The 15,738-nt window shown below is 43.4% G+C and overlaps 1 protein-coding gene and 4 non-coding genes across 5 annotated transcripts; all 5 read right to left on the bottom strand.

Annotated features, from left to right (window-relative positions):
- Positions 1-1,143: 1,143 nt before the first annotated feature.
- nek8 (NIMA-related kinase 8) lies at positions 1,144-14,471 on the bottom strand. Its single transcript, XM_048264852.1, has 15 exons — positions 14,414-14,471; positions 13,796-14,001; positions 12,580-12,812; positions 12,308-12,439; positions 11,795-12,003; positions 11,443-11,522; positions 10,877-11,064; positions 9,348-9,495; positions 7,725-7,801; positions 6,752-6,869; positions 6,240-6,390; positions 4,693-4,856; positions 4,350-4,502; positions 3,222-3,380; positions 1,144-1,425 (listed from the first exon to the last, which is right to left on the bottom strand). The coding sequence occupies exons 1-15, from the start codon at positions 14,458-14,460 to the stop codon at positions 1,397-1,399; spliced, it is 2,094 nt and encodes a 697-aa protein (XP_048120809.1). The 5' UTR covers positions 14,461-14,471; the 3' UTR covers positions 1,144-1,396.
- On the bottom strand, positions 8,149-8,220 carry trnae-uuc. Its single transcript has one exon. It is a non-coding gene; the product is annotated as a tRNA-Glu (tRNA).
- On the bottom strand, positions 8,438-8,510 carry trnar-acg. Its single transcript has one exon. It is a non-coding gene; the product is annotated as a tRNA-Arg (tRNA).
- On the bottom strand, positions 8,712-8,783 carry trnah-gug. The gene has a single exon. It is a non-coding gene; the product is annotated as a tRNA-His (tRNA).
- On the bottom strand, positions 10,328-10,399 carry trnah-gug. The gene has a single exon. It is a non-coding gene; the product is annotated as a tRNA-His (tRNA).
- Positions 14,472-15,738: the final 1,267 nt, after the last annotated feature.

Consider the following 15,738-nt stretch of genomic DNA (forward strand, 5'->3'; position numbering starts at 1 on the left):
GGCCTATATTTTGTATACTTTTTTAATTAAAAATGAAAAAGGCAAAACTATGACGTCGTACTTTAAGGTGAAAAGCGTCATTGGTAAATGGAGGAGGTGCACTGCAACCATTGGTATTGCTCAGACATTACGTCATCAAAAAATGATAGCCCAGTATCTTTGCTTGTGGCACAACACAGTGGTAGAAGTATATGGGGAAAACACACTTTTCCCTTCAGTTAAATCCTTCCACACAGCTTCTCAAGATTCTCCTTGTAAAGGTTATAAAATGATTGAAATGGTTGAAATGCCTCATAGGGAATTTCTCAGTGGCATATTGATGTAATACAAGTTCACTTCTAAGAATAAATGTGTCAGTTTGCCAACATGTTGCAACTCTTCTGGAGGCTAGAAAGACATGCAAAAAATATCCTTGAGAGAGCGAGGCCGAATATCTGCTTAAGTAAGTCCTAAAACAGGAGCACAAGGTTCTCAATATAATTACTTTACTGAATGACCAGAACTATGTCATAAACAAAGCTGTACCTGGTAACAGACAAAAACCAGTACTGGAGAGAACTGACTCACCTGACGAATAACAAACATTTATCATCATAAATAATGTATTTAAATGTTCATAGTTGATTTAGCAGTGCCTCTTTGGTATGAAACAGATGATGTTACAATAAAGTCCCTTTACATGATAATACTGTTCAGTTAATGACCCCCTGCACTCTTACATAGCATTCACATTTTTCAATGGTTCAGTTAAATAAATCACTGACATTCAAAATTCATTGTGCACCCTGAATTTAAGCGTTGAGAACTTTGAAAAAGTTCAGTTGCTGCAAACAGAATGGCATAATTGTCATTAAACAGGTCACCACTGTATTAGTATTAATGTAAATATCAGTGCCTGCAAATTTACATATGAAAGGCAGTTAAAGTCTGTTAGGAGCATGACTCCCCTCCCTAACTCCCTTACTGCCATGCTTACACCTGTCCAGACAGTTCCTCTTCCTGGGATGGGAGCCTAAAAATGGCATAATTGTCATTAAACCTTGTTTGTATTAATGTAAATATCACCCAAATTTCCTCTTCAACAAAAGCCATTGACTTTAACCTTTCATGCTTACACCTTCCATTTCCTGGGATGGCTTCAAACCTGTATTTACATTGGTCTTGTGAACCAAACACAACTAGCCCTTTAGTTGTGTAGTGCAATATTTTAATTTTTCAGTTTTGTCCCTGAAAATATCTGATACCATTAAACCTAACATGATCGGGCCCATGGCTTAACACTCATCAACAATTAAGTGTTTTCCCAAAACAGACACAGCGTGATTCTACGTGTCTGTTTGTCCTTCATGCTGCATTTGTCCTCTCTGCTTTCGATTCGTCGTCGTCATCACAGGGGTCACTTTGGTACCGACTCTTCAAACAGAGCTGGGGAGAGGAGAGGAAAGAAGGAAACAAAGAAGAGGTGAGATCCAACATTGCCAATTGCAACATTACATCATGACACCCCATCGGTGGCGTTACATCACATGGGCTGCAACTCATTTTCATTCTCATAGTGAAAGAATGACACCCTGACTTCCTCATAATCACTGGGACGGATGAGAACACTTCAAAGGGACTGTTGCGAAAGACAGGAGGAAACTTCAGCAAAAGCATGACATCTATTCAGCTCCAAAGCGTCTCTCTCTCTCTCATAGTTAAAACTATGCAGGTTTTTTAAACGGATTACAGAAAAAAAATGCCGAAAAAAGAGGGAGGGATGAGCCGAACTGGATAAATATTTCACTTAGTTACAGCGCTGGGCTCAGTCACATACAGCTCTGCACATTCACGTGTCACCAGTCCAGTGGATTACAGAGCCATCCTTTCCTGAGGATTTTTGCCCCTGTAATCTTCCTTTAAACCTGCATGATGCATCTATTTCAAATGTGGTCAGGAAAGAGGGATGGAGGGAGGGGGTGAGGGAGGAGGGAGGAGGGAGAGGGTCAGGCAAGCAGGCCCGATTTTAATCCACCACTCAGTTCAATACATTCAGATGTTACTATATTATTGTTATTATTATTATTATTATTATTATTATTATACCATTATCTAACCATAGATGATAGAGCAATGTCCTACTGAGTGCTGCTGTGCGTAAGCTGGGTGTATTTTCAAGTAGCACAGTGACACAGACTACAACATGTAGCTATAACATCAACACCCCCCCCCCCCGCCAAACCATGAGCATGTATTTAGGCTATACATGATGATTCATTCTACATGTATGAGACCTTACAAGACTTTACTTGCATTGAAAGTAATGACATCAAGCACTTAATTGCCAATGCAACACAATGCGACTGAATGTCCTGATACAGTATCTCCATTAAGTGTTACATTGATCCACATGTACTTTTAATGATGTAGCAGATCCCTAAAGCACAAAGGTATTGGATGTCGTGAGATGGTTTCTGATTGTCAGAGGAGATTACACAGCATGATGAGCTACCATATCCTAGTCTAGCACTGAGACTCGATAGGTCACCTACACTATGCTTTAGCTCAGCAGGCTTAGCAAAATTAGGGACACGCATCTAGGGTGCTCTAGTTCTCTGTCTCTTTCTCTCTGTCTATTTCTCAATCTCTCTGTCACTTTTGGATATGAGCTGACTGCTGCATGCGTGGTGCCCCCCCTTTTCCTCCCACCTTCTCTGCAGTCTAACAAGCTAAATGCGACCAGCACCCTCCTGCTGTTCATTTTGTATTGCCTTTCTCGTATTAATGAAAGAGCTGCACACACAGGATTGCCTCATCCCTGACTTAATTAGGCAGAGTTTCTGTCAACCCCCTTCGGGCAGCATGGGGGACACAAAGGCAGCTCTAAGACTAAAGCGCAGTTGCCCTGCTCAAATTGGCCTGAATGGGAGGAGGGCTACAAAGAGTCAGACTGACACTAAAAGGGGCAATTACACACCTCTTTTGTTTGAGGAGATGTCTCATTTGGTTTGAGCCACTCTTCTGAATTTTTTTTTTTACAAGGTGATGAGCGTCATACGACTTCAGTTATGAGCGTTTCCAGCCCTGAAGAATGGCCTATTCCTGTGCCGTCGCTGGTCTTTTTTTTTTTCTCTCTCCTTGTCTATTTTTGAGAGGTCGAGGTATCTGATTTCCTGCTTTCTCAAAGATACTGCGTTATTATGCAACAAAGGGGTGCAAAGCAAGAATGAGTGAGACATTACGTTTCACCGCCAGGAGGGTGTTGCCATGACAACAAGCCACCGAGGTGACGGTGAATGGATGGGTCTCGTCAAGCTGAACTGCCTTTGGTATCCCAGAATCCTCCTCTTTCCTGCCCAGGCGACCGCGAGCTCCCTTCCCCCAGGTGTAGACCTCCCCATCTACAGGCAAAACAGGGGAAATACAGAACAGGCAGATGAAGAGTGAAACATACAATGGGATGACATCATCATGTTTACATATGGGGATTAACCAGGCCTCAACTGTTGATAGAGTGCAATGTATACGTAGAATAGAATATACAGTGCAATATATAGAACACAGCAAACAGTGCAATATGTTGAATATAGTAAAGAAAAACACTGCTCCTGTCATTAACAAACACATATTCTCCTCACTCTCTCTTTACCAGTCTTCTACTCCCCACTCCACTGATTTGTAAAACCCTGACGAATTTAGACATGACAGATATTCTTGTGTCTGAGCCACACACAACAGACTAGAGGTACAAAGTCTTCCCTGGAAACAAAATGAGGGTCTTCAGAGGCCACAACCCGGTTTTAGACCCCAGCTGGTTGCGGAGCTGACCTCTGACCTTTGACACCTATGGCACCTTTTACATCATTATTGGAATGTCTGTTCATTGTTCTATGTAGTAAAAAGGAACCCTCTTTCTATTGATTCCCCTCATGTTCTCAAAAGACTGGCTCGTTGCTGTCAATCTTGTGTGGGTGATTTCTGCATGGTGAACAATGGAATTGGGCATCCTTTTTGCTTATTTGAAATATTTCTTTTGCAGAATTTTCCACTTTCCACTTTTCCACTAGTTATTTAAGCATTCTCATGAAATGCTCATGAAGTAAGCCTTATTTTATAAACACTTAATAGACACATACAGTTTTCTCTTTTTTTGTTCAATTATGTATCGTATGTGGATTTTAGATTGCATTGGGGTCAGTTAGGCAAAAAGGACACATAATATTGTTGGATCATGATTTCATGATCATGATTGTTTATCCACTACTGTGCATGTCATGAGAGAGAATCACTGATGCATTCAGAAAACAAAATCTAACACGTGCTGTTGCTACACCAAATCTTAGCTTGTTTGTGGCAGCTGTGTGTCTTACCAGCTCCGATGGCCAGGGTGAAGGCGTCTCCACAGGCTGCCCTGGTGATGCCCTGGAGCTTGGGCACCACGTACGGCACTCTGCTGCTACGCCGAGAGTTGCAGCCCAGCTGGCCGTGCTGGTTACTGCCAAAGGTCAAGCACTGGCCCTTCTCTAGGCAGAGAAGAGAGACAGGACAAGAGGCGTAAGGGATGATCGGTACCCTGATACAGTGGACTTCAATATTTCAAGATTCAATATTCAACAGATTTACTGTGGAAAATAATGAAGTATGACCATTGCTTCCATCTTTGTCATTCCAATTTACAAGGTTGTCAGTGATATGCGAAAAATCAAGCCGCACCTGTGACCGCAGCAGAATGGGACGTTCCTATATCAATGTAAACAATCTTCTCCACACTCAGAGGAGCTGATTGGATGGGACGGAATGCTTGGACCTCTTCCAGCTGATCCGGGGGGACAGGCTCCTCTATTCCAACTATTTGATCCAGCCCGAGCTTGTTGAACCTGAGAGGGGGCGAGAGGGGGATACAGTACCTTTAGGAGTAATCAGTCATCCAAAATCTGAAATGACGTGACGTAGGCATGCCTGGCATCAGTGGAGGCCCGGAAGATGGATGCTATGATTTCTCACTTTTAAATAAGAGAGAGAAAACAAGCTGTTTGCAGTCATGGCGGTTTATACTGTCAGCAAGAATACCAGACACAAGCTGATGTGAAACAGGGCATCTGAATCCAATATGACAGGCAAATAAGGATCCATTCAAAAGCAATTACTGTCACCACTAGGGAACAATCCACATCTATCTATAAATATGGACAACAGATTCAAAGTTAACTTCTCAGGCACAATAACGATAAGAGAACAGCTGAGGACAATGTCATGCACATGGTAGATCACCGGTTTGTTTCAAAACAGTTAAAAAAGAAAAACAGACTATTGGGAAATATCAGTGGCATAGTTTCCATGTCTTTCAGTACACCAGGTGCCTCCTCATCATCACCATGGAAGGCTGACGGAGGGCGGTGTGGTGAGGGGGAATTTCCTGCTCTGAGAGGGAATGTCCAGCGAGAGAAGACGTAGGAATGCCCAGCAGTGAGATGCAGTGCGTCATGACCAGGAAGTGCCTCTCACTGGTGTGGAATCTGTCCAGCCTGTGCCATCTCCCCTGAGCACTAAACCACTCATAAGTCTCCTCCTCATCCAACTAGCACTGCAGCATGGCAGTTCAGTGTTCTAGAACCTTCTACAACGTCTGTGTACCTCAACACCATGACACATGTTATCCTGCCCGACACATGGGCCAATCAATCCATCAATCCTGAGAATATTAAAAATGTTATTGTTCAATTGCAATGGAAAGTGACTCTGTGGGTAAACTGCATTCTGCGGTTGCAGCTCAGACCTAGGTCAACTGTACAGGTGAACACTCCCTAAGTCAGCACTGAGGCAGGCCTGTAATGAGTTAAGGGTTCCACGTCGGATAGTCATGCGTACAGAATGCAGTCTGACTGCATGTGAAATGAAGAGGAGAAAGAATGTACTGCTGGCACACTTCACTTTCTTGCATTGCAATGCATGCATGACACCGATACTGATGCATGATAGAGAGAGAGAGCAGTTTCATTAGGGCAGAGCTAGGCATAGCCAGCCAATTCAAACAATGTCACTTTTGTGTGCAAGTTACTGAGAATAAAAGCTTGACTTAAGCCTCCGGGGAACAATGGCATTGTGAATCAGACAATGCTCTCAGACAACAAGGGATACATGCGCTTCATTAATTAATCACAAAACAAAATGGGATTATACACAAATGATAGACATATAACTTTTGGTAAACAAAATCTAAACGTGACTCTTGCGGTGTCGGTGGAAGGCCGAGAGCTCACCTGTTGCTCCCGCAGGCGAGGATCTGCTGCTGCGTGCTGATGATCATGGAGCAGTCCACCCCACAGAGCACGTTCTGGGCCTCAAAGTCGGCCGGCACGCTCACCTGCTGCGGGGTGTTGTGGGAGTCCTGGTTGCCCAGACCCAGGCGACCTGCAGCGGAAAGTGTCCCCCAGAACCACGTGGGGTCACACACAGTCACATGGTGCAGAGGAAGGGTTATGGCGGAAACTATGACACTTTTGGCTGAGGGCAGTGCCATCAGTGAGTCTTTGTCCTACGCTTACATTTGTCACACATTGTTTTTTTTTTACTGTCACACATTGTTTTTTTTTTTTTTTTAAAGTCACACGCCCTATGCTACCTAAGGGCAAACATGATGTGATCAAAACAAACACTTTTAATGTTAAGAGTTGGTTCAGGATAGAAAATGATCAGGAATCAGGAGTCAAAGTGAATGAAATGAAATCAGAAGCAGGCATTGTGAAGAGGAGAAGGGGTCTCTTGTGTTTACCGTTATCGCCACGGCCCCAGGAGAAGACCTCTCCCTCGTTGGTCACGGCCAGGATGTGGGAGGCTCCGCAGGAGACCTGCACCAGCTCGTAGCCCAGCAGGGCCTCCACGATCTTGGGCTGTACACACACACACAGGATACAACTCAGTCCAGGCAGAGCAGAGGCCTCTCTCCATATACTGTCTCTCCCTTTCTCTCTCTCTCGTAGCCCAGCAGGGCCTCCACGATCTTAGGCCACACACACACACACACACACACACACACACACACACACACACACACACACACACACACACACACACACACACACACACACACACACACACACACGCACACAGGATAAAACTCAGTCCAGGCAGAGCAGAGGCCTCTTTCCATATACTGGGCCTCCATGATCTTAGGCACACTCAAGACTCAGCTCAGTCAAAGCAGAGATCTCTCTCACTCACTCACTCTCTGCTCTAAGACCATTTCCAGGCTTTTTTCCAGGCTTGCTGATTAATTTCCTGAACATGCTTTCTAGTTACTATGCCATTCATGATGTGATTGAGGATGACTGGACTGAACTGGACTGAACTGTGTAGCAAGATGATGAAAAGAAAGTCAATAGATTACTGAACGCCTGAGTTAGAATGTTGTTAATGTTTAACTTCTGTAGGATCAAGACTATGGTCTTTTTTCTATTATTCAGTATCTTTCTGGTGAAATCAGAATCTTAAAAAAGATTTTTAATCAAATACATACAGTATTGTACGGTATTTATACAATAGATAAAATGTAAAATGTAACTGTAAAATGTAATTTTCTATCATTTTACTACGTCTGGAAAAATGTTTTAATTGCACACTTTCTTTTCAGAAATGCCAATGAACCGTAACACTCCGTATGATGAACAGTAAGACTCTCAGCTGCATTTTAATGGGGGACTTTCAATCTTCATAAATGTCACCACAGCCCATCCGAAGCAATTTACCTGCGTCACGTCGTTAAAACTCCCGTGCCCAAGGCATCCATTGCTGCCACTACCAAATGTCATGATGATGCCTCGGTCTGTTGAGAGGCAACAAATTAAAGGAGATTAGCAAGACTATTACTGCATGAGCACAGGGGCACAGATGTGGTCATGTATATGTATATCAACATTATGTCAACCGACACAAAACAAGCCATTTTAATCCCAAACAACAGATTTAATCCAGTAATCTAATCTCGGACTATGCTAAATGAAGTGGGAGTGGGTGACAGAGAGATGATCAGAGAGGCATTTAATCTCGCATTATTCACAAGTGGTGCCAGTGGATGTGTAGTACTATGAATCACAACTAGGGCTGAAGAAAAAGGTTTGGTCAAGGTAGAGATATCGACACACTGTAAAAACTGCAACACCTAAAAAATCTTTCCCATACCGGGAGTCGAACCCGGGCCGCCTGGGTGAAAACCAGGAATCCTAACCGCTAGACCATATGGGAGAGGCTGCTTAAAGGGATGAACAAATGAGCCACATGCAGTTGGGGACTTCAGTCTGACCACTAGAGGGGAAACAGCAGTTCTAGATCATCTTGTGCCTCGTAAAAAAAAGAAATCAATTGCCCTCTGACACTTGAGTTATAGAGTTCCAGAGCCACAGCAACGAGAACACAAAGCATCAACTTTCACACGTGGCAGACTTTGGCAGAAAAGGTCAGCCGAGCCAGCCAGGAGTCGAACCTAGAATCTTCTGATCCGTAGTCAGACGCGTTATCCATTGCGCCACTGGCCCCGACAGCAAGTGCAAAGTCCCCCCCACAGGAAGTCTCTGGATTGTGTAACACGAGCCTCACGAGAGCAGCAGTGAGGCACAGACACAGTGGCTCTCTCTGCACTGTGCTTGTACTGAGTTCCCCGGTGCTGTAGCACTGACAAACTTCACAGAAATGCCTCCTAGACTTGAGGACAAAACTCCAGCAGTTTATATAAAACCTGCCGTGACCCGGATTCGAACCGGGGTTGCTGCGGCCACAACGCAGAGTACTAACCACTATACGATCACGGCCAGCCACTGTCAGAGACACTTATGGAGTTGCCAGAGACCCGTTAACAAATTATCTCTGTGGTGTAGTATTATCAGTAGTTGTTAACTTTGCCTATTAGTAGTTTCTCTGTCTAAGCTCATTTAAAATATATTTCAGTGAGAAGACATTCCAGGAAAGTGAACAAGCAGAAAATGCAGAAACAGTGAGCAAGTGGCTTTGTTTGCATGAAAAAGTGAAATTGAAAGTACCGCTTTGACTTCCTGCTTATAGTCCATAGTAGAAAAACGCACGCATGAGAAAATACTACTTCGAAATTAGCAATGACATGACAATACATATTATATTATATTACATTACATTATACAGTATTATATACAAATAATATGGTACTTATTATATGTTAATTTATTTACTGAATTATTTATCACATCTCTATGGTAAGCCTCACTTCAACCTGGTGCCCCTTTCACAGAGTCTTCCCTTGTCTTTTTTGCTTTTATCTACTTGCTTTGTAGTACTTCTGTCTTTGCTTTTACATCCTTTGTAACACTTAGGCAGCCTGAATAGAGTGAGAAATATCTCACCAGTGAGACAGGCGGTGAAGAGGTCTCCACAGGACACAGAATTGATGGTGACCCCAGACTGTCCCTCCAGGAAGCGGGATATGAACATGGGCTGCATGTGGTCCACAGCACCGGGCAGGCAGGGGTCATCTAACCCCAGAGACGGGGCCTTACAGAGGACATGTTTATGTTTATGTTTATGTTAATGGTAATTGGCAGACGCTTTTGTCCAAAGCATGATGATACATGGGGAACCGCAATACTTGCCCTTCATCAGTTGTACCGTATATGAGCACTACATTAGTTAAAAATATTAGTTTCAAATAATGTTGGAAAGTCTACTACATAATAGATAATAATACAATAATAACACCAATATCAATAACATTACAATATCAAATATCAACAATGAAAAAAATGTGTTTTCATATGAACAAATACTCTGTAAGAGAATTAATTAAGTTGAACAGATGAGTCTTATATTGAACATTTAACAAAATGACACATTTCATAAACATGATCTGCTTCCCAAAACCACATCAAATCATGGTCCTAAGGTAACTTCATTATCATTACACAATACAAGAATTTGTATTTCATGTCCTACTTGTTATGGGGACTCTCACAACTCAGATCTCTCTACCTCACCACCTAAACCAACTGCCTTTTACAATGAACACTGACCTGACCGCAAGTCCTATATTCAAATCCATGCAAATCATGACATGTTTTTCAATGAAACCCCTGTCTGGAATTGTGTATGGTGTATGTAACAGAAGCCCCACGAGAGCAGAGAAGAGCCACATACAGCAGCGAAGAGCCACATACAGCAGAGAAGAGCCACATACAGCAGCGAAGAGCCACATACCGCCACAGAAAAAGCATGCTGTGGGTCTCTTTGCACTGTGCTCAGAGTTTGCCTGTGCTGTAGCACTGACAAATTTCACAAAAATGGTTCCTAGACCCCACAAATGAAGTAAACACCAAAGCAACATAAAACATGCCGTGACCCGGATTCGAACCGGGGTTGCTGCGGCCACAACGCAGAGTACTAACCACTATACGATCACGGCCAGCCACTGTCAGGAGACAGTTACTAGGGTGCCAGAGTCCCCTCAGAAAGTATCTCTGCAGTGTAGCATTACGAGTTGTCATTTTAACCTTGCCTGTTCAAAATATCTCTGTCTAAGCTCATTTCAAATACATTTCAGAGGACATTGAGAAGACATTCCAGGAAAGCTAACACACAGGAACATGCAAAATCAGTGAGCCAGGATCTCTTTGCATGTATGAAAAAGTGAAATTGAAAGTATTAAACCACTGCCAGGAAGGGTGTAATAGTGTACGTAAGTTCCACAAGAGCAGTGATGAGACACTATGGTGTACAGTGAGATATCTTTGAGTTCCATTGCTAATACCGCTACATCAAAGAGAACCAAGGATCAAGCTTAAGCTGGCCTCTAAAGCACATTGAGACACATTCTCTTGTTATGGCGCTATATAAATAAATCTTGAATTGAATTAAATTACTAGATGACCCTGGCACTGACCTCCCAGGTAAGCAGGCGGCCTGACTTGGTGACCCCCATCTTCTGGGTGCGGCCCAGGGACACCTCCAGGACCTCTGTGTTGAGCATGGGGAGGCGGAGTGGGGAGGAGATGCCACTGCCCCAGGTGTACACGGACGACTGGGGAAGAGAGTGCATCATCTTACTGGGGCCAAGGCCCATCAGGCCATCTGCAGAGAGAGATGGAGAGGGAGAGAGAGAGAGAGAGAGAGAGAGAGACAGAAAGAGACAGAATGTCATGTTTGGTGTAGTATGACAATAAAACGATTTCAGGTATTCCCATTATACTAAACTTAGATTAAGTTTACCATGCAGTGTATAGTGTAGTATACATTCAATCAGTATTTACAATCAGAGAGTTTGTTATGGTGCTTGGTTACCACCTCACTGTACGAGCGGAGATACAAGAATAGAGCACTTGGTAAAAAAAAAGAGAATGGCACCTTTGTCCTACTGTTGCAAAACCATTTCTTTCATGTGTGTCAGAAGTAGTTTTGTCTTAAGAACTGTTGCAAAACAGGAAATGAGAACACAGTGTCAGCACCTACCACGTGTCCGGGTTCCGGCCACACGCCCCCCTGGTCTGCCATGAGCACCCGCTGGTACAGTAGACAGTGGCTTCTCAATCCTGTGGTCAACATTAGTCACGGCAACATTAAAATACTATACATCACTTTGGGTAGAAGTATCATGCATGCTACATAGGTATACATCCCATAACTTTGTTGTTGTTAGCCCTTTGCTCTACCCGTGGTGCCACAGGTAAACTGGTAGAAGGGGAAACAGGGTCAGGCTAATCCTTTGCTTACTCGGCATAATTAAGTGTTGCTATTTCTCGGCTGAACCTCGCAGGTTGCTGTGGCAACCGTGCGGCGGTGGCCATGGAGACATCCTCCTCACCTGCGCATCTTCACGTTGCCCACGTCGGTGTGGAGGTTGAGCAGAGGGCGGATGCAGACGGGGTGGGCCATGATCTCGTTGAGCTGCGGCCGCTTGGACGGGTCCAGGTTCAACATGTTGAGGATGAGCTGCCGCAGTTCGGGGCTGTAGCGATCCGATATCGGCGCGAAGGTCCCACTCATGATCTTCAGGACCAGGGCCGGCAGGTTCTGCAAACAGAGAAGAGTGGATCCAGTGTGTGCATTTGTGGGAGGTTTTTTTTTCTTCCAAAACTGGTTAATGTAGTAAGTGGCACTCGTCCTCTAAGATGCTGATGTGATTTTTCGTGTTTTTATGCTACTTTGCCATTCAACTGTCCATCATGCTGATAAGATATGAAATAGTCCGATGACGATCTGACAGTTTGAAATCAGCCATCATAATTATTCATATTCATGCGACGATTTGACCATTTGAAATTAGAGGGGGAAACAAAGACTGAGATTGACCAGGCATGGAAGACGCCTTTCTTACTGCAGCTTCAAAAGCTCTCTTCAAGCTGGCCAGTTCATAAAGCACACAACCCAGGGCCCAGATGTCACTCTTCTGGTTGTAAGGCTTGCCCTCACACAGCTCTGGAGAGATATAGCATGGCGTCCCCACTACCTGTAAACAAAACAACCTAATTTAGTATTACAACAACAGCAAAACAATATCAACAGTAAACATAAGCTGCTTCACACAGTGGTAATAAATGAGTATTCTAATGTAGGTGTGTTGTAGAGCTCTAAGCTTTCATCACTCACAGTATAAGCCTTGCTCTTGCTGACAAGGATTTTGGAGATCCCGAAGTCCCCAATTTTGACAATCATCTGGTGTTTGTCCAGCAGGATGTTTTGGGTCTTCAGGTCCCTGTGTAGAATGAGTTTGTTGTGCACGTGATACAGAGCCAGCAAGATCTGCACAAAGAAGTGCAGGATGGTGTCTTCATCCAGCAGGGAGTTGCAGCGTTTCTGAATGTAATCAGCTAACGTCCCACCTATATGCAAAACACAAAGAACACCGACACAAAACAGATGGTGGTATTGGTTAACAGACAGGCAGACATGCCGATAAACAGAGAGTACAACTACAGTAATACAGACTAGGTTGAATGTATTGAAAGAATGCTTCATATCTTCGTTGAATGTGAAATTAAAAGCAATTGTCTCATGTATGGCTGCATTCCTTTGATATGTAAAAGGGCAAAGCAAAGAAAGTTTGAAAAGACAAAAAGCCAAAGAAAACTTCCAAGGTGAACTCTGAGGTCATGAATGTTATATGGCACAAAAGTAGCGAAAGTTAAACTTAATTGCTACAGTTGATCCATGAGTCAGATCTGCTACAAAATATCATGGGTTTGTCCTTGAGCCAGGCTACACCTTTCCACCAAATTTCCTGGAAACCAGGCCAGACAGAAGGATGGACGGATGACAGAAAAAACACACAGAAGAAAAGAACACAATACCTATTTTTTAGGAACAGAGGAGGTTCTGTCATGTTTTGTTGCTGCTGTGCTGTGTCTGCCCCAGGGTGCCTTGAAGCTCTGAAGGGCACAATGAAATCTCTAGACTAGAAGGCATCCTGGAGCGAAACATACAGCCCAGTGTCAGAAAGCTCAGTCCCAGTCACATGCCATGGGTCCTCCAACAGGGTAATGACCCGCTCCAGACCCCAACGCTTTATAATATCTTGATGACAACTGTAACTGGCACAGGGAAGGCTCCAACAGCTTAGTGCCTATGGCTGAATGAATTGTACACAGTGAGCTAATATTACTGCACATAGTATGAGTGTTGTCTGATGTCGTGGTAATGCTAGATATTTGGATGTTTGGATATGGATAAATGGATATTTGCTTGCATTTTCCCACAGGACAACTGCAATAACCCTGTAGGCAACCATGGACAAATCCCTTGGCAAAATGAGGTAGGCCTAGTATTATGTGTCATTATATGCTATCCATGAAGACGGGTGAACTACCTGGCGCATATTCCATTGCTATCATGAGCGCTTTGTCTTCGAGAAAATTCTCATAGTACTCAATTATGTTAGGGTGGTTGAGTAATTTGAGAACTTGGCACTCGTTCTGGGCTGCCAGACGTTCGTCCCGCGTCATCTGCTCCACCGGAATCTCTTTCAGGATTACCAGGGCCCCATCACTGCGACGCCGACAAAGGTGCACTATACTGTACGAAGGGAAAGTAGGGCGTGTGAAAAATAATATTGTAACGTTACAAAAGCAAGGGAAAGAGATGATGAGACAGACAGACGACGTTATACCACGAACAACTACAAATAAGTTACTTTTTATCGACAAGAGCCGTTGTTTTGCGGAAATGTTAAATAACAAAGTAACAAATTATGTCTTGTTTGATAAATGTGCAGCAACATTGTCAATAGGTGTAAGACTTGGCTACACTGTAACCATAAATGCCACGTCTGTCCTTGCCATTGCATGCATTGCTGCAGCAGCACGATAACAAAACTTTTAGTAGTCTAACGATAAAGTTGTATTTCTCTTCTCAAAGGAATAAGTAGCGTACTCCTACCATATTTTACTTCTCTGTTGGTGAGATATGTTATGTTAATTTAAATTACCCGAATGCGCCTCTTCCAACTACTTTTATTTTTTCGTACTTCTCCATCGTCTTGTGAAAATCTGGAAAATCTCTGCTGTATCTAGGCAACACTTCCTCTGCTCCTACAGGAAACACAGAGGGACAATTGCAAAGGCGAAAAATCTCACTTCTAAATTTGACTGTAATACATGTGGAGTGGGTGAATGCTTAGCCTATGTCGCGCAACAAACATAATCCTCTTTTGGAAAACATAGCCTACAGTGCGCCTAGTTTAATCCAAAAATGTTTCATTCCAAAAAATAACAAGTGTGCCAAATAATGCCACAGAATATTCGTCACTTCAATTATTTTCTATAATGTTGTGTTCCTCTTGTTCTCTAATGCACGCACACGCACACACACGCACACACACATACATACAGAGACAGACAGACAGACACAGAACTCCCATGGATGGAGCATTTTTAAGTGTTTTTAGTTTCAGACATGAAATGCTTAACTCAGAGTCCCAATGGATTATCAATGCATAAAAATGCATACATATCATTTAGAGCACTGACACAAGGCTCAATCCTCATTCACATGCTGGGACAGAGAAGGATGTAAATGGTCTGACCCACTCCGATGACGACTCATTATTTGTAAACATAAAGTCATCAGTCAATCACCACTGGCACAGAGCCACATTAATCCCTGAATTACTAAATGGACAGCTGGCCAGACTGTGTTTTTCAACAGCTGACTAAAACCATGACTTTTTATCCTAATGCCCATTGAATGGTGCACTATGCATTGATATTGGATGGTAATAGTAATGGATAAGAGGGTTACACAATTACATGGAGACCAGGCCTTGCCGCTCTGTGCCTGGGCTGATTTATGATGTCTGTTGGTTTATTATCAGGTGTGTGTGGGTGGGTGTTTGTTTACGTTGACCTCCAAAGCACTCCCTAATTTTCCTACTGCTTCTTCCCATGCTGCTAGACTCCAGCAGAGGAGCAGCGAGCTGCTGCTGCTTTGCAGGTAAAACTGTCTAGACAGCCACAGTCACAGACGGTTTCCCCTTGGGCAAGGATAACTGCACAGACACAGAGAAGCTTTTCAAGACTTCTTTTCAAGCGCCAGTGAAGGCCTAAGAAAATAGCATCATGTCCCATGAAGGAAGTAGGACAAAACTTTGAGTCATAATTGGCTTCTGGGTAATGCTAAATTGAGCGGTTTGACTGTCACACAGTGCTCCATGACCATGATTGTGCTTTTAGTGTCACAATCCATAGAACACCACACCACTTCATAAAACATCATGAGGAACTTATCGTGCTGAGAACTCAATAAATTAAAAAT

Source organism: Alosa alosa, chromosome 15 (assembly GCF_017589495.1).
Source record: "Alosa alosa isolate M-15738 ecotype Scorff River chromosome 15, AALO_Geno_1.1, whole genome shotgun sequence".
Lineage (NCBI taxonomy): Eukaryota > Metazoa > Chordata > Actinopteri > Clupeiformes > Clupeidae > Alosa > Alosa alosa.